At 44.3% G+C, this 19610-nt stretch overlaps 1 protein-coding gene across 3 annotated transcripts in view; it reads right to left on the minus strand.

Annotated features, from left to right (window-relative positions):
* Positions 1 to 423: 423 nt before the first annotated feature.
* HLF (HLF transcription factor, PAR bZIP family member) overlaps positions 424 to 19610 on the minus strand; it is a 54466-nt gene continuing 35279 nt past the window's right edge. The window contains exons 3-4 of one of the 3 annotated variants that reach the window (XM_059996703.1): positions 9706 to 9926; positions 424 to 4709 (exon numbers count right to left, since the gene is read on the minus strand). In XM_059996703.1, coding sequence (XP_059852686.1) covers positions 4494 to 4709; positions 9706 to 9926 — 437 coding nt within the window. In that variant the 3' untranslated portion in view covers positions 424 to 4493. Of the gene's footprint in view, positions 4713 to 8696; positions 9273 to 9705; positions 9927 to 19610 lie in introns of those variants that run through there. The other 2 variants (XM_059996702.1, XM_059996704.1) reach the window with 2 other exon arrangements.

The raw sequence follows: 19610 nt of genomic DNA on the forward strand, positions 1-19610 counted from the left end.
TGGATCTGCAGTCTTGTAATATGGTCCCAGGTGATTCTTATACGTCCAACAAGAAAACAGTCTTTGGACTGGTTTTTGGGAACCACCACTCTAAATGACACCCATTTGATGGATCAGAACTCTTTTCTGTCACTTCTACCAGCTACTTAAGCTCCCGAACCTTCTATCTTTCTTCTGTAAATGGAGATAACAATTGTCCCTACCTCATAGGGTTGACATGGGATTAAATAAAATATTCCATGCAAGTGTTTAGCATAGTGCCTGGCATGTAAGTACTCAATAAATGTTGATTTTTCACTAGCTATATAGTATTATTACTTTATCATCTATGTAATTAACTCTGTCAATGGCTTCTTTATGATAGAATTGGGAACAGAATCTCATTTCCAGCAGACTGTCAACAAAAATAAAGGAAAGACAGGAAACAATCCAAAGTTTATTAAACATTAAGAATAACAGACAGATAAAGGTTTGGACTTATCAGCAATAAACACCACCAATACCATGGTGTACAATTACACTGACCTCAAGTGAACTTGTACCTGTTTAACAGATGCAGTCTTTGTGGTGTTGCCAAAAGGATAACAGTGATTATTGTTATGTTCGGTAAGGTGCTCCAAAATGAAAGATTTTATGCCTTAACTATTCACACACACACACACACACACACATACACACATTCCTCTACATACACTTGGCCCTTTGCAAAATGTACTGACTTTAGTTGCCAAATCCAATGCATCAAGATTGAAGACATGGCTTTGCTCATTTAAAAATGACACTGTTGACTGTAGAGAAAACCTAGAGGAGATCTTGGCCTTCCCAGTGGGGGCCTAGAAGCCCTCAGCAGGAAGCTGGCGGACTGAAAGCAGGTGTCTACCACCTTCTGGGATTGGTCTGATTAACGCTGATCAAGTTTGAGTTTTCCTAAAAGGAACATTAGGGGAAAAGTAGATAAACTCCTTGCGTTTTACAGAATGACCTTTGTTTTACTTTGGGGTGGGGGTGGGAGGTGGGAAGGACTCTACTTAAAATTCTTCTTGACTCTTCTGAAAACAGACTCAAGACCTTTCAAATGTACATTCAGAATTATTGTGAATTCCCTCACAAAACTGGTGAGTTGGAAGGAACCTCTGGGCTTTCTCATACAGCTTCCTCCCCACCCAATGCCAGAATTCTGCACGCTCCTCAAACGAATGGTCCTTCTGCTTCAAAGGATGGTTTCACAGTGGTCTGTTGTATTTGAAGATGAAAGGCCTGTCACTATCCTGCTCACTGTGGGTTTTGAATGGTCAAAAGTGGCCACTTTCTCAAGGGGAGGAAGTGATCACTGACCTCCCTCCCATTCCCTACCTATGTCCTCAAGGCGGCACAAGCAGAAGGACAGGCTGACCAATTTTTGCCTTTCTTCGCAAGTCTAGTCAAAAGAAATGATGATGTGACCTTGTCAGAAGTTCTAGGCCGCTCATTCCAAATCATGTCTAAATGATGTTGGCATAATATGATTTGGATTCATTTTTAATGGCCAAGTAATTAATCTCTGAAAGATGCTTATGATGAAAAGGTGAAAAATTACAACAGGACTCTTTTAATAGCTTCAGTCTGCAGAACTCATTTGACCCTGGATGATCCAAGTCATTCCAAATTGGGCCGGGCTTCCCATACCATTTAGCAGAACTGCTTTATTTACTAGTTGACTGCCCTGGACAGAAGGCAGTGAGTCCAGGGGTTGAGTGCTCATGTGTGTGGTGACAATAACCTACATATAAGGCACCTATACAGACTCCAAAGTTTCTAAAGTTTTAAGACGAGGTAGGTTTCTGAAACCTCCCTTGGCACGCCAAAGAATGTTTTATTATGATCTTATTTCTTCTGCAGGAAACATTTATGATGCTCATTTGATACAAACAACCTAATTTCAGAAAGACCAGTACTCAAATACAGTTTTTCAGCTACCATTTTAAACGTCAATGAATTTAGATGGTCTTCAGGACAATCCTTCAACACTTCTCCACTTAAAGATGTCATTTGTTTCTGTTTTAGTGACGATTTAACAATTCTGCTGCAATTAGTCTCTTTACCTATAAAAAGGCCAACTCCATGTCCACTTGTTTCTCTGAATAACACTTATTCAGTTCTGCTTAAGTTTGCCAAAGGTCTTATTTATTTTATTGGTTATTTACCTGAACAATGTATTTCAATTCCAATACTCTCCCATCTCCCACCATAATCTGTAGCTTGGGACAAAACGGATACCTAGCAGGAATATTTTACTATTCAGATTTTCCAAGACTATGACACTATGAGAGAAGCATTGCTGATGGATTGACAAGGAGACCACCAGGTCACTAAAGAATTACATACTCTGGACACAGGAAACTAGAAAATCCCACTGATTAAAGGGTATTTTAATCTTGCGGAAAATGTTTCTTTGCAACAACAGCAGAATCTCTCGACACAAGTTAGTGAAACAAAAGAACAATCGTCTTTAAAGTCAAAACATCTATCAAATTATAAACCATACACATAGCACCAATATTAACCTTATACTGCGTACGATGCACGTGCTCACAGAGGAGAACAGAATTGTTTGGGATGCTTGCAGTGATGCTCCATTCCAGGAACTCATAATTTTGAAGTGAACATTTTTGTGGCAGATGCTTTGCCTAAAAAACACTGTATCATCCAATAAATATTTGACTAACATCCATTTTGTGCTTTTGGGTGATGTTAACTGACTTCTTTCTGAGACCTAATAGGAAATAAGAGAGCTCCTTTGGTGTTTTAGAGCAGAATTTGTCACAGCAAGCTTCGATACTGTTGTAAAATTTTAATTTAAAGCAGAAAACATGCTGATGTGTCAGTGATAGGCTTAAAATATTAAAGACTTCAAAAACACCCAAGCACTTCTTCTCTGTACAACATTGATGAATATATATCTTTGCTATATAATTTTAAAACATGGAATAGTTTTCCTTTTCTCTTTGCTATATATAATATATGTCTTCCAAAATACATCGTCAGTATTTATATCTGAAAAATACTGTACAAAAAGAACTTCCTATAATTACTCTGTATAAACATTAAACAATTTAATAATCTCTCCTTTTGGTCTACAGTAAACATTTAAATTGATTGGATTAACCACAGTTTGTGACAACACCATCCCCTTCTGAGATACACCAGTGTCTTTTACATTCATTTTTCAGAAGTCCATTTTATAAGAGCACATACGTTCAAAAGCAAACAGAGAATAAGAAACATAAGCTCCAAAATCATTAATTTATGAAGCATTCAAAAATGACACCACTAGGAAAAAGGGTTTTACAAAACATCAACTTATTAACTTAACTGACTGATCTTTAAAAACGACAAGGTATAATTCACAAAAACATATATATTACAAAAAACGGGGAAAACTGAATCTTAATTGAATTGTATTGAATATCAAGAGGGATGTGGAAAAAGTTAACTAGAAAACTGGGGGCTAAGGGTATGGGAAAGAGAAGAAAACAAAAGCAAACACATCAATGTCAAAAACTGTTCCAAGATGCATTTTTTTGGCTGTATACTGATAAGTTAACCCCTCGTTCTTAGACCTGGCATTTCCCTCTGCTTCTCTGTCCTGGGGATGTTCTGGTCATGCTGAAATGCATTACTGTAATTTTTGTTTTTTAAAAGACAGTGAAATTCTTAGGTAGGGAAAATATCCTACGTCCACTAGTAATACTCAGGCAGCATGCTCTAGCGTACAATAGGATTATTGCTTTAGGTACAGACAGTGCAAAAACACACTCTGTGTTCTATAATAGTACTCTTACTTGCCGGGGTTGGTAGAGTTAAAAGGAAACTTAGTAGACAGCAGTAAGTAAATATGGGATCTAATAAATCTAAACAGCACTTTAAATTTGAAGACGATTATCACCAAAACTGAAGATAGGAGGGAAGCAACCTGTAACTGAATGGAGCTGCAGTGTAGTGCTAAATTATTCTGTGCACCTTATTAGCATGGTAACTTACAGATTAAACAGAAACAAGAGCCTGTGGTCTTGAAAACCAAGATCTACTATTTCACCAGGGCCCTTCTTAGTGAGCCCAACCAAAGTGTCCTGGAAGAGTAGGTAAGTGCCAACATGAAGCCACGCGGAAAGGACAGGAGTGGAGGAGGAAGGGGGTCAGGAAACCCACGAGAAGTCTCCGCAGTCCAGTAAAAACATGGCACCTTTCATTTTGGAACTAAAAGACGATGGAGGGCTATCAAAATGGCAAGTGCAAAGGGACGCGCGCACGCGCGCGCGCACACACACACACTCACACACACACACACCCGTTGACCACACATGAGCACAAGCACATACACACACGCACGCCAAAATGTGAGTCCGTCCTGTTGATGCATCTGGTAAAGTGCTGATGTCAGGAAGGTCGGTAGGTGCGGTGCAATCAACCAGGAGACCCCTGTCCGGGGCCTGAGGCCGCCCGCGGACGCCGGCCTACAGGGGCCCGTGCCGGGCCTCGTACTTGGCCAGGATGTTCTTGCACTTGCCCAGCTCCTTGCGCAGGTCGGCCACCTCCTGGCGCAGCGCCGAGTTCTCCTTCTCCAGGAAGGACGCGCGGATGGCAATCTGGTTCTCCTTGAGGCGCCGCGCATCACGCGAGCGCTTCGCCGCCATGTTGTTCTTCCGGCGCCGCGCCCAGTACTTGTCGTCCTGCTCGGGGCGGGGGAAACACACACCGACGCGGTTAGACCTCGGCCCACGTCCCGCATCCCCACCGGGCTTCCCGTCCCCGGCTCCGGCTCCGGCTCTGCGAGCCGAGGGCACCCGCCCTTCGCCGGGCCGCCTCTCCCGCGCAACAGAGCGCACGTCCCCAAGCAAAGCCTAGCTTCCCGCACTCCCTGAAGGACAAGCCTAACTCCTTCCCTCTCTTTGCTGGAAATGTTAAACCCTTTTCTTCCCTGGGAGCGTGCTTTCCTGAATAAATTGACACAGTATTGTTGAAAGGCGACCTGGCAGTGTCTGCACCGTGCCTCTGGGCTTGCACCCTAGCGCAGTCCTCACGCACGTGCGCACACACGGGCACACAATTTTTACTGCAGCATTGTTTGTAATAGAAAATAATGGGCAAACCCCCCTAATTATCAGGAGCTTTAATAACTACATCATGATAGATTCACACAACTGTTAAAAATAATGATCCAGCTGAACCAGAAAGATGCTAGCAACATATCACTATCTGGGTAGAAACAGTGGCAATTTGCAGATCAACAGGTTCCTCATCCCACTTTGGTTTAAAAATTATAATAGTATATATTCATAGAAAGAGGCCCAGAAGATTTATACGCAGCTATTAAAAGTGGTGGCTTTGGAAAGGGGATTGAAGGAGGGAGCCAAGGAGAGAGGTAGGATCTTTCACCTTTTATTTTATATCCTTCTGAACTACTAGAATATTCTATAATGGGCATGTATACTTTGGCAATTAAAAACAAATAAAAAAAGTTCCACCTGCCACTGATCAATATACTCATTTTGGTGGCTAACATTTAAATAATTTACTCGAATTTCCTGTTTAACTGTTTTCTAGGCTGTCTTAGCCTAAGTGATGTTTAACTGTGGTCAACATGAAAGCAATCCCTCCTTCCCCCCCCCCCCATCACTGCCAAAAAAGGGAAAACCTTCCTAGGAGGACTAAGAAATGTAAGTCTTCTTCCATTTATGGTGCCACCTGGTGGGTTTTGCAACCCCCTTTTTTCAACAACTTGCAACACTAAATTTCTCAATCCTAGCAAAGCTAACACCTGCAGTTATGTGCCACCCAGAATAAGTGAGTGAGCGAGTTCTTCCCCTCCCCCAGGATTCCAAGAGGCATTTGGCACTGGAGGAGGTCACATGGTTTGAGGCCAAGGCTGCGAGCAAAGTCCAAAGTCAGTGGTCTGTGCCATCCCTGCCATTTATCCTGAGCCAACACTTGCCCAGCACAAAGACAGGAAGTGTGAGACAGAAAGCATATGCAAGCACCTTCTATCTGCCCTTCACAGGCTAGTACTGTTCTCTTATTTATAAACCACTCCCAGCTTGCTATACATTTCATAATGTGTAACAAAGTGAAAAAGGTGATCTTCATAATAGCTAGTACCAGAATTCTTCTTAGAGAGGAGGCTGTCCTTTGGAAAATACCTGGATAATTAAGCTTCGGGCAGGATTTGTTGCTTTCCTTCAGAAAGGGTGCAGAGGAGGGAGGAAGGGGTGAGAGACTAGGGCGCTGGCCCAGAGAAGCTGGGAGGAGCTAAGAGAGCACAAGACTCCACAGGGGTGAGACAGCCTAAGGCACATTAACAGCAGTGAAAGCTCCAGCTCTGATGGAACTTGTCTGCATTACTTTGGAAGCCCCAATTCCACCCCCTTGGTCAATCAGTGAATCTACCATACTCATTAGTGTTCCCAGGAGTGTAGTTTCCAAGATGATTGGAAAGAGGGGTTGGCTTAGGATGTATCAGAACCTGCACACAGGGGCCGGGGAGAGAAGGGTTACATGAGAACAAGGAGAAGCTGTGTGCAGCGCGCAGGAGGATGGGGAAGCGGTACCACCGTAGGCCATGGACTTGGTGGTTTGTGACCAGGTCTTAAGGACCAGGGGAGTCACCAGCTGACCTCAGTGTAGCAACCAGTTTCTGAGCTCTTCTCACTTCTAAGGTGCTTTCATTTCCCAGCCTCACCTGTCCACATGTGCAGATGAGCTGGGCAAGGTGTGGAATGGGGACCATCTCAGGTGGGAGAGGAGCTGGGAATAGGACTGGAGCAGAGGCTGCAGAAGGCAGGCATGATAGGAGGACTGTCCCAGACAAGAAAAACCAGCTTTCCCACCTTTGTCAGCACAGAAATGGGGGGCGGGGAGAGCGGGATATTGAGTGGGGCTGATACATCACCTGTACCCTTTCCCTCTATCTCCCAGGGGCAGATGCCATCTGGCTACGGAGATACCCCTACCTGGCAAAGAACTCCTCAGTCCAGTCCCATCTTCTTGAGGGTCTGGTGTTTGATGACACCTCTGCCCAGCAGGCCCCCCCTGACATGTCAACACTCCCTTTTTCTCACTTGGGGGCAGGAACAATGTCAGTAGTGGCTCACCTTGGAATCCCCAGGCCCTGACATCGGACCTGGCAGACACTAGCATTTGAAAAATATTTATCAAGTGAATGAATGGGTGTTTGAAAGACACCAAGGCGATTAAACTGACTCTCAGCTAGGAATCAGTATGCCACCCCTTCATCCTCCTGGGGCTGCCCCCTAACCCAAATGAATGGCTCCAGAGAGAGAGTGCAGGCAGTGGCAGGGAGAGCCACTTCACTCACTCGGTCTGCTCATCCAGGGCTGGAGGTCACCTGCCCCACCCAGCTCAGTCCTCCTGCCACACGAGAAACATCTTACAGCTCTGCTTCTTGCTTCACCATTGCTCATGCTCTGGGGCCTGAGACTTTACTCACAACTGAAGGAATCCAAGGACACCTAGCAGGACAGTGTTCCTGCCTGCTCCCCTCACTGGCACTGGTGAGAAGGCCAGGCCCAGCCACGGTGGCAGTGACATGCATAATTCCAGCACAGACGTTTTTCACGTGGCCTCTTTGTTGCTGAGGTTACCAGGGTAATTAAGTAAGCTTGCTCTTTGCTTTAAATGTGTAAATTTGGAGACCATGTGCAGGTCTGGCTGGAAGTTGTATCTACTACTCAGCAGCATCCCTTCAAACTTGCCTCCATTCAAGAGGAAATCCCTACTGAATGGGCTCCCCCGTTTAGTTTAAGAGGCAAGTTCCAAAATGCACACAGAATTGTATGGCTAAGAACACAAGATGAGGAAAAGCATGAGCTGAAAGAAGATGCCTAATCACCCAGGACCTAATCCCATGGGGCCCCTTTCTTACTCCATCTTAGTCTAACCATCGATTCCCTGACTAGCTTCAATTTTCTGGTGTTTTTACTATGCACTTTCCTCTTTTGATTCTCAGGGTGACAGCTATTGGTTTGTCACCCAAAGGCTCCCGATGTAGCTCCTGTCAGGGCCAACGTGCTTCAGTGACCTTTCTGGAAGCTAGCCGACCTGGGGACGAAGCTGGGCCTTACACTAACTAGCAGTGCTCACCTCTACCTTTCTGTGTCTCCATTTCCTCAGTGGTAAAATGATCACTTTGGTCCAGTGAATCTCTGAGGTCCTTTTTAAAACCCGACATTTTATTTTTTAATAAATTTATTTATTTATTTATTTTTGGCTACATTATGTCTTTGTTGCTGCGTGCGGGCTTTCTCTAGTTGCAGCGAGCGGGGGCTACTACTCTTCGTTGTGGTGAGAGGGCTTCTCCTTGTGGTGGCTTCTCTTGTTGTGGAGCATGGGCTCTAGACATGTGGGCTTCAGTAGTTGTGGCACACGGGCTCAGTAGTTGTGGCTCGCGGGCTCCAGAGTGCAGGCTCAGTAGTTGTGGTGCACAGGCACAGTTGCTCCGCGGCATGTAGGATCTTCCCGGACCAGGGCTCGAACCCATGTCCTCTGCATTGGCTGGTGGATTCTTAACCACTGCACCACCAGGGAAGTCCCAAAACCCGGACATTTTATGATTCTGCATCACTGAAGGTAATCTGAGGTATTGGATGACAGCAGTGACTTAAATCTGCCGGGTACATTTTCCTCCAGTGCTCTTTGTATATGTGAAAAGCAGAAGTAAATGGTCTAAATCAGTTCCAGGACAATGTCCCAAACTCCCATTTTCCCAACAGGAGTGTCTCTTCATGTGAACCATATTTAGGTTTGAGAAATGGTGGTCAGCAGTTAGAAAATTATGTCTGCTTCCAATGCCTTGAATGTATACAATCATATCTCTATTGTCCATATGATTGGAAAGCAACATAAACACAAAAAATTCTAAGCAATGGGTAATCAAAAATGGTTCTATTTTGGTATTGGTAGGCGTGGCATAAGTTTAGAAAGAATTCTCTTCCTAAGGTATCGTTAAATGTGTCAGATTAATTTTAAGTTGTATCTGATTTCCTAAGGAAAGGCTATTTTCCTTTATAAATAATGTGTGCCTTCAATACAGTAGAGAAAAACCAAGCCCAAATTAACCTTTTGTTGAGATACTCAAGTGATCTTTACTTGAGACACAGAGTGAATATTACTTATAAATAGTGTCAGGAAACCCACCAGCTTCCTTAAAAATCCCACCCTAGCTTCCAAGGCTGGCAATGTGGAGAGAGGTCCTGTCTCTGGCTGTTACTCCCTGAGGCCTACAGAGAAATGGAAGCAGTTAATTAGTGTGAAATTCCCAAAGGAAAGGGAACCCTTGGAGACTATGAGGTCCAGATGCCCTTCCCCAATAATTTTTTTTTTCTCTTTTCAACCTTGAAAGATCCTGGTTTGACTTTATTAGGCTTTCATAGGTTTCCTTGCAGATAGTAGTGGGTTTGCTTCCTTCATGGGCTGCAAAGCACTCCATTTTATTGCTTTTCCTTATATCTATGCATTATCAAGATATGGAAGGCATAGTTCAGAAGACACCCAGAGAGGAAGCAACTTGCCTCGTCACGTGCCAAGAAATGGGATCAGAAATCACAAGTCTTTGTTCACTAGCTTGTGTGATTTTCCTGGGGTCACCCTTTTAATCTGCCTCTTGATCCCACTCTCCACTTGCCCACAGCCTAATTACCAGTTCCAATTTACCTTCAGATCATCTGGGATGAAGACTTTGCGAGCTTTCTTAATCATGGGCTGTGGCTTCAGTTCTTCCTCAGAGAACTTGCGTTTGCGAGGGTCAAACATTTCCTGCCCGGGGATGCTGGAGAGGGCAAGGTCGGCCGGGTCTGGCTCATAGCCCACCGGGACCTGGATGGTGTCAGGGTCAATGGGGCTCGGAGTATTGCGGTTGGCTGGCAACAGCTGGCCTGGAACAACACAGGAGTTTTAATTCATGCACACTCTATGGAGGCCCAGGAGACAGCTACTTGATGATGCTCAAGTATGAGGATGAGGGCAAGAGTCTTAAACTTACTTAAATGTGACTCTAACATCGTTCCTGAGGCACAGCAGGCTGAATGGCTTTACTCATGTCAGATCAGGGAAAACAAGGACCCACATACACATATTCACAAACTAAATGAAAAAATACATGCATTCGTTCCGTCCTACAACATATTCATGAAGCACCAACTATGTGTCAGGTACTCTTTTTTACCTTTAAGGTGTTTTCCAGGTGAGGCAGGGAATCAGACCAAAACTAGCCAGTGAGAGATAGTGAAGGGATGAAAGGAAACCACACGTGCTTCCAGAGTGTGGGGGGAAAGGACATAACCCGAAGCAGGTTAGGAACACTCCTAGAGAAGATGCTTGGTATAGCGGCGTCTTGAGACACACAGTAATTAGCAAAAACGGTAATCCAGGGACAGATACAAGACAGAGGGTTGCATTTTTGAGGAACCACAAGTAGTCTTGGGTAGCTGTATCAGAACACAAGATGGAAAGGAGAGAGGCATAAATGCAAGAGACGTGGTCAAGGAAGGTGGGCAGTAGGGATGTTATAAAAGGCCTTGAATGTCACTGAGGGGTTCTGAGCACTGAAGTCAGAAGCAGAGCTGAAGTGTGGAAAGAAGTGTGAGGAGTGAACTGAAGGGGGCAGGACTGGAGACAGGAGATGAGCTACCAGGCTGTGGTGCTAACCCATGTGTGCATTCAAGGAATATTGAGCAAAACGGAAAAGATGCAACGGAGATGATCTAACTTCCACTTGACGGTTCTGCAAACCAAACCACTGAAACGCACAAAGGTCCTCGAAAGAGGGTGGACTGCATTTCGGAATAACAGACTGCAGCGTTTATGTGGGGAGCTCTGAACCTCAACTTCTAGTTCCATTTGAATTTTACAATCACCCCTTTCACGCCCAGAGAATAAATGAGAGGATACAGTTCAGCTCGGCTTAGCACACGTCCTCTTCTCCCTCACTGCTGAAGGCTGGACGCCATGCGGAGTATCCTGTAGGTGCCATTAGAAACTACCCCGGGTTGAAGGGCAAAGCCATCGACTTGCTTTCTGGCTAACCTGTGAAACCAGGCTCGTCTGTTTTCCGGAAAGGCCTGGTGGGGAGCTTGCAGAATGAACGTTCTGGGGACCTTTTGGTCCCCACTCTGCTTTGAGCTCTCTTTGTATCCTGCTTGCCAAAGAGGAAGAGATGGGTCTCAAGGCATTGGCAGAGGATGGAGGTTTCTCATTAGCCACGCTCAGTTCAGCTCCAGCTTCTAGAGGCTGCTGAGTTCTGCACTGGATGGGGTCAAGCTAAATTTGATCTTGTGCCTCTCGACATTGCCTTAGAAAATGGACCATATCTGAGTCAAACGGGTATTTTACTTTCCCTTTAGAAACTCTCTTTGAACTTAATAATAAAGCTACCCAATGCCCTCTCAGTTCAACCACCATGCCCCATGTGTCACCCCCGCATCACATACACACACCCACAGGTAGATACATCCTCTGCTCCCCTCTGGAAGCATGTCTTAATTAATATTTCCCAAATCTAATTGCTCAAAGTTACTTCAAGTTCTTCCCTAGTACTTCAGTATTCTGTTAATTATGTTGTATTTAAATCCCCTTTATTGATTTATACATGTTAAGGTTTACACACACACACACCCTCCTCTACCAGACCACATGGTCTTTCATGTTTTCTCTATCTTATCCCCACCCCACTCCTCACGGTGGTGCCTACTTCAGAGTTCTGCTTCTACAAAGAATACTCCTCATTTAATGGGGGCCCTCTGAGATGCTGGGCGCTGACATTCATTCATGAACATTCTAACAATAACACTTCACATTTAGGCAGAAGCTTTATCTGCATTCTTTCTCTCGAGCCCTTTCTCCCAATGGAAGTAGGTCAGCCCTACCTGCAGCACAGAGAAAACCTAACTGGACCACAGACGAGTCAATGGCTTTCAATAGCTTCCCCAGCATCACAGAGCAACCAGCAAAGGACATGAGAAACACAGCCGGGTCTCTTTTCTCCCAAGATACCCTTGCATCATCTTGTTTGTCTATATTTTCTACTGTATTAACTCTGCTGGACTCATTTTCCCCCCTTTATTCCTAAATGTCCACAGTATCACTGAGTAACAGGGAGGAAGATCTTTATTATTTTGTACTACCTTTTGTGGATTTGCAATTTTTTAATATAAGAATTTTCAAGTTAAGACTGCATCATTACATTAATTTTTTTTTTTTTTTTTTTTTTTTTCCCGGTACGCGGGCCTCTCACCGTTGTGACCTCTCCCGTTGCGGAGCACAGGATCCGGACGCACAGGCTCAGAGGCCATGGCTCATGGGCCCAGCCACTCTGCGGCATGTGGGATCTTCCCGGACCGGGGCACGAACCCGTGTCCCCTGCATCGGCAGGCGGACTCTCAACCACTGCGCCACCAGGGAAGCCCTACATTAATTTTTTTAAACTACCAAAGATGTTCATTGCAAAATTTCAACAAATGCAGAAATGTGTCTCCCTTGCCCCCAATCTACCTTGCTGCTCTTCCCAGAGGAGACCACCCTTAACTGCTTGGTGTGAACCTCTCAATCCTTGGTTTTTACATATAAATGATTTAACCCAAATAGGATTATTCTACCCACAGATCTTAAATTACTTTTTCAATATACCAGTATACCATATGCAATTTCCCATGTTAGTACAAACAGAACTACTCTGTTTTTTTAAAGGGTGAGTAGTATTCCATAGCTTGGATATGTAACAATTTACTTAATCATTCCCCAATAGAAGGATTTTTAGGTATGTGAGTATTTTTATAGAAGGGATGTCTAGAAGTGAGACTGTTCATGCAAAAGACATGTATATTTTATATTTCTAAAAGCATTGCTGAATCTTATCTATTTATAGTTGTACCAACATTTCTAAGAGTGCAGTTTTGTACAATTAAATATTAATTTTTAAAATGTTGCCAATCTGATATATACAAATATCACTATTGTTGAATTTACATTTCCTTGTTACTAGTGAGACTGAGCATCTCACATGTCCATTGGATCCATTTCTTCTCCTGTATACCACCCTCTTCATATATTTTGCTTCTCTTTAAATGGATTTTGTTGCTTATTCATTTGTAAGAATTCTTTATAGAAAGAACTCTTTATAGACAATGGATACAATCCTTTCATCTGTTTTATTTGTAGAAAATATTTTCTCCCAGACTGTTTGTTTTCTAACTTTGCTTATAGAGTGTTGCACTACTGACAAGATCTTACACTGTAACATGGTAATAATCTCTTAAAATTTTCTCCTTTATGGCTTCTAATTTCATACCTTCTCTATCCCCAAATTATATTATATGCATGCACGTATACAAGTATGTATGTATACATATACATGTGTGTACATACGTGTGTGTACATATATTACTCTATACTTTTCTCTAATACAACTATAATTAATTTATATTTTTAGGATTTTGAATCACCTAAGATTTATTTTTGTATAAAGTACATGCAAGGGGCATTACACAGTATTCTCCAAGTGTCTTAATATAATGGTAAGTAAGGTTTGATATTTGATAGGGCAAATTCTTCCCTCTTTATTGTTCTATTCGTAAAATTTTAGTCAGTATTCTTACACTCTTCTAGATGAATTTCAGGATATATTAAGTTATATTTAAAATTATTAATGGAATTTTTGAATGAAGATTGCATGAAAGTCATAGGTTAATTTAGGGACAACTGATACCTTTTAAATATTCAATATAACCTTAGTATACTCCCCATTTTTATTTTTTGTTCTTTTTCTTACATCTTTAAGTTTCACAGTTTTCTTCACTTTAAACTTTCACAGTTTTTGCTAAATTTATCCCTTCAATGTTTTCTCATAATTGTTGCTAATGTAAATTTCCCTTGTTAGACTTACTAATTGGTTACTGCTGACATATAAGAAGCTACTGGTTTTAAAATGCTGGGTTTATATCCAGCCACTTTACTCCCTTATTAGTTCTAATAGTTCTAACTTCTCTGAGTTTTCTAGGTAAATAATCTTTTCTGCCTCTAGAGATAGTTGTTGCCTCAATGTTTATAATTCCTACCTAAAAAAAACACCTCCCTGCACTGGCTGGGCTCTGCAAGGCAATAGGTAAAAGGGATGAGACTGGAGGTCCCTGCTTGTCCCAGACTTTAATGAAAAATCTTTTAATGCTTCATATCCTTAAGGTCTATTATAGAATCCTAGCAGATAACAGTGTGACAAGCTAAGGCATTTCCAACCCTTCCAGCCCTACTGCACTGAGGGTTGTTTTTTTAAAATCAGAAATCACATATTAAATTTCCTCAAATGACTTTTTTGGTATCTGTTGAGATGATCATGTGGTTTTTTCCTGTATTTGTTAAGTCTGAGCTTGGTATTTCTCCAAGGCTTTCTTTGAAATATCAGGGGTGGACAGGATCAACCCCACGGTGTAGACTCTGCAGTTTGCTGGAACATTGTTTTCTTCTTTTTAAAACCATCTTAATGAAAGTCACTTCCAGGAGAGCCAAGGAGGATTTCTGGTGGAAAGGGTGGAACAAAGGGCTTAAATCTAGAAGATTAGAAGTTACCTTCAAACCCAAAATTGGCCTCCACTTTTGTCATAGAGTAGGCATGCCTAAACCTCCAAATAGCATAACTGAAGATAGGATGTTTTTTATTCTTACATACTTAACAAGAATTTAGCATCTCACGTTCAATTAGCTGATTAGCTAGAAGTCATCAATGAATGGGTACGGCCACAATCCGTGTTCTGTGTCCCAATCTGAAGTTGATGGTTTATTTCTTTAGTTTATGGCTGCATCAAAGTAATAAACTGTAGCTACATTTACGACTTAACCCTCAAGACCAATTACAGCATCTCCAACCTTTCTGATGTGCTCCCCATTCAGGAAGTTAAACACAGCCGTACTGTCAGGACAGACACCATATCCTAGTGTTACCACTGACGAGCATCAGCCAGCTGATGAACATTATCCTCTATAAAGAATGCTGAGAAGAGAGAAAACGATTTGGTTTGGGCCCATGGGTTCTCTATTAGAACTGATGGGTGAAATTCCTTGTGATTCAGTTTGGTTCATGATCTTCCTCTCCTTCCCATAACCAGTCTGTGGTCTGTTTGCTTCTCATGACCTCTTTGACCCTAGAGAGTCATAATTTGAGTTTGAAATAGCACTTCTGACCCCCTTTGTACCAACTGCTTTCAGAAGAGAACCATCATCGGGGCTCCCTTCACTGCAAAACACCCTGCTTCCGAGAATCCTTACATCACAGGGTGCCAATTAACTTAGAAGACTGCAGTAACACTCAAGGGTATGTAAAGTGTTACCATACTAGGTACAGAGATTAAATAAAGGCCTCAAAAGTACACCCTAAGGATGCAGGCTTTCTGAACTCTGAGGATGATTTAGCTAGTCTCTATTCCGATGGCAGGAACCTGTTAACTTGGCCAACAAGCACTCTGCAAAGGCAACAATGTCCTAATGGCCAGAGGTCTCATCCCTCCCTCTACCCATGTCCTGTTCCACGTGACTGCAGTTCCAGGCTGAGTCTATTTCCCCACCCCTTGAATCTGGGCTGGCCTTGTGGCAGAAGTGACAGAGTGTCAGTTCTGAGGCTGGGCCTAAAGAGGTTTTGCATGTCCTGCTGGTTCTCTGCAGCACTTTCGTCACCACCATATATACACGCTTGGTCTAGCCTCCTGGGGGGTGTGAAGGGCATGTGGGGCAGGCCAGTCTAGGTCAGCCCAGATCACTTGTTCCTGAGATGTGCGAGCCCAGCCAAGATCAGCAGAGCTACCTGACCAACCCACAGCAATTTCAGACGAGAACAATAAACCCTCATGTGTGTATGCTACCAAGTATTTGTGAGTGTTTGGTAAACACTGTCATGGCAATAGATGACTGATCTACAAGCTGAGCTAGTATATTTGGGGGCATGCTTATACAATAACATTAATATCACAGTAAGGTTTTAAAATGTACCGGGTAGTGGTTAAGCTGTGAAGTGAGTCAGACTTAGGTTTGATTTCTCATTCCACCACCTATACAGTATAAACTTGGGTGTTTGTGAATAAAGGGCCAGAAAGAAATATTCCGCATTTCCTAGTAAGGTCTGTTGTGAGGACAGGAACTACTGGTGAATTTTCTTCCTTTTTTTAAACGTACCTCTCTTAGTTCCAGTTTTTTCATCTGCAAATGGAGATTACAATGCCTGCCTCATAGGGCTACGTGAGAAATGAATGAGACAAGGTATTTATAGAGTGCTTAACATAATGCACAGTGCCTGGAAAGCAATCAGTAGTCTCCAGATAAACACAAATATAAAGTATAGACACTGTGGGGAATTCCCTGGTGGTCCAGTGGTGAGGGCTCAGTGCTTTCACTGCCATGGCCCGGGTTCGATCCCTGGTTGGGGAGCTAAGATTCTGCAAGCCGCAAGCCAAAATATATAGAGAGATAGACAGATACTATGATCCAGATATTTTAAAAAAAATCAAGAAAAAAGACTGCCTCCTCATCCAAGCTGGCATGGTCTCTCCCTTGAGCATCTCTCCACATCCTCCTAACTGCTCCCCTCCTTCCACTGGAGTCCCCACAATGCACTCTCCACACAGCCACTAGGAAACACTCTAAAAACAGAAACCTATGCAGGTCACCCCCTACCTCAAACCCTCCAAAGGCTTTGCACTGCCACACATGATAACACTCAAGGCTCCTCCTTACCGCACATGCCCAGCCATGCCGGCCTTCCTTCTGCTCCTCAACTGCCCTAAGCAGGGCCCCCCCTCCCCCAAGGCCTGTGTCCTTAGTATTCCCTCCACCTAAACACTTGCCCCCTGCTCTCTGCCTGCCTGGTCCTTCTGCATGCTTTAGACACCAGTTCAAATGCCACATCTTCAAACCCTCTGACTTTCCTCTGTCCCAACTCACCACCTATCAAACCACCCTGTTTCATTTCCTTTGCAAAATTTATCTCCCCCCCCAAATTATCTTTTGTATTTGTTTGACCTTTGTCAGTGACCTCCTTCCATTTGCATGTAAGCTCCAGGGAACGGGGACCTTGTCTTCTTTGCTGCTGCATCCCTGGCTTCTAGAAGGAGCCTGCATGGAGAAGATGCTTAGTACTAACTACTGAGTAACTGGAGATAAACACCCCTGGTTCCTAACAAGGACTGTTGTGGGGAACAGGGACTATTTTTTCTTTTTATTTGTTATATTTTTCAAATTGTCTATAATGAGCAACGTTTACTTTCAAAGACAAATAAAAATTATCCTCTAAAAATGGACTTTGCTTCACTTTGCACATATATAACCTTCAAGAGGCTGTGTTAAATACTGTCAAGAAAAGACCATTCAAACCCCCAGAAAGGAAGAAGAGGAGGAGAAAGAAAAGGCTTAACCAAAGGTTATATTAGAAAGAGTCCTTCTCAACTCCAGCGGCTGGGAATCTGTCATAACCCTGAGACTTTTCAAGTGTCCTGAGCCTTACTCAGCTGATACACTGACTTCAAGGCAAAAACAAATCCCCCCCGCCAACCGCCTCTCTCTCTCTCCCTCCCTCTCTCTCTCCTCTCCTCTCCTCTTCTCTTCTCTCTCTCTCCCTCTCTCTCCCTCTCTCTCTCTCTCTCTCTCTCTCTCTCTCTCTCTCACACACACACACACACACACACACACACACACTTCATTTGTGCCATATCCAGACAAGGTGCCCAGTTAGTGCTGTCTGTCATTGTGGAACAAATACACTGAAAGGTCCTCTATAAAGATTACTTTGATCAAAGCAGCTCTTTTCCAACAACTCTCTCCATCCAGTAACAGGCTGTCAACAGAACTATGGGTAAAGCACAGCACCAAGAAGCCAGCCCAATCCATTACTTGTAAACATTAGGAAGGGTCTGTCTGTTACCATTTACTGAGAGGGCGAAAGAAATGCAGTCCCGTGGGCTGGCAGACAGGCCTCCCCTGCCCGCTGAGTAACCAGTTAGTCACAGTGATGAGTGGCCAGGAGGAGTACCCCCTCGCCAAGGCCCTGCCAGTGTATCACCTCACTTAATCCTCAAGATAGTTGTGTGGGGCTTCCCTCGTGGCGCAGTGGTTAAGAATCCGTCTGCCAATGCATGGGACACGGGTTCGAGCCCTGGTCCGGGAAGATCCTACATGCTGCGGAGCAACTAAGCCCGTGAGCCACAACTACTGAGCCTGCCCTCTAGAGCCCGTGAGCCACAACTACTGAACACGAGTGCCACAACTACTGAAGCCCACATGCCTAGAGCCCGTGCTCCACAACAACAGAAGCCACTGCAATGAGAAGCCCGCGCACCGCAACAAAGAGTAGCCCCCCTCTCCCCAACTAGAGAAAAGCCTGCGTGCAGCAACGAAGACCCAATGCAGCCAAACTAAAATAAATAATAAAATAAAGAAACTTAAAAAAAAAAACGATAGCTGTGTGAAGGTGGAATCACTAGTAACCCCATTTTCCAGACAGTTTAAGACAAGCTCAGAAAGCTAAATGATTTGCCCAAGGTTGCCCAACTAGTACATGAAACAGAATCTCACCTCCCAACTCTTCTGATTCTAAAGCCCAAGTTCTTAAGCATGTAAATGCTTCAAAGGACAGCAAGGGACTGTGTGCTTCTCAACTGAGAGTTTTGCATCAGGACCTGGGTCTCCTGGCCTCAAGTACAACGTTCCACTGACCCATCAGCCCGCACCACATTTTATGGGTGACGAAGTGGAGGGTCAGAGGTGAAATCCGCCCCCAACAGCCATACACAAAGTCATGCAGCCAGAAAGCTGGCGGGAGGTTGGTGGGGTTCAGTCTCCCATGGCCCACCGGGCTCCTGGGCAGCAGATGGTCCCCCAAGGAGGCAGGAATGCCTCCGGCTATGGACAAGAGCCCCAGGAACTTTCGGGCAGCCAGCCACCCCATTTCCTTTCCCTCCCTTCCCTCCTCCACTACTTCGGTCCTCCTGAATGGCGAGCTCCTGCCAAGAGCACTCCTTCAATGACAAAACAACTAATGAGCCTCAGGGCTAGGGCTCCTGTCAACACTACATCTCACTCAGGCATCTTTAAAGAGATTCTGGATAGCCAGAGACCACGCCTCATTTATTCTGTTATGGGTTATGGCTGCAGAGGCCAATACCCTTGAGTTATCAGTATGCCAGTTAATACTGGGTCTGGGTTTGGGCAGAGACAGCTGGAACACCGTTCCAGGCTCCTGCTCTGGCCTTCATCCCTCACTTTGACCCGTCCTGGGAGATGGCTCAGTTCATCAGAAAGCACAGACAGACCTGGACTCACGGTGCCTTTGCCCCTAAATAGCTCTGTGGCCTGGGGCCAGCCACTCCCCCATGCAGAGTACTGCTCCCTCCTCTGTCCACTGGGGCCGGCTGGGATGGGCAGGACGTGGGGAGGCCACTCGGGGGCGGGGGTGTGGAGTCCGCACGTCCCTCCCTGAGCCCCCCAGCACACGCCTCCCTCCGGCTGCAGCCCAGGAAAAGCCTGCTAGATGTCACCAAGTGTGACCCATGTCCAGGACCAGCACGCTGCTCTGGGATGGTGCACCA

This window comes from Delphinus delphis, chromosome 19 (genome assembly GCF_949987515.2).
Source record: "Delphinus delphis chromosome 19, mDelDel1.2, whole genome shotgun sequence".
NCBI classification, from domain to species: Eukaryota; Metazoa; Chordata; class Mammalia; order Artiodactyla; family Delphinidae; genus Delphinus; species Delphinus delphis.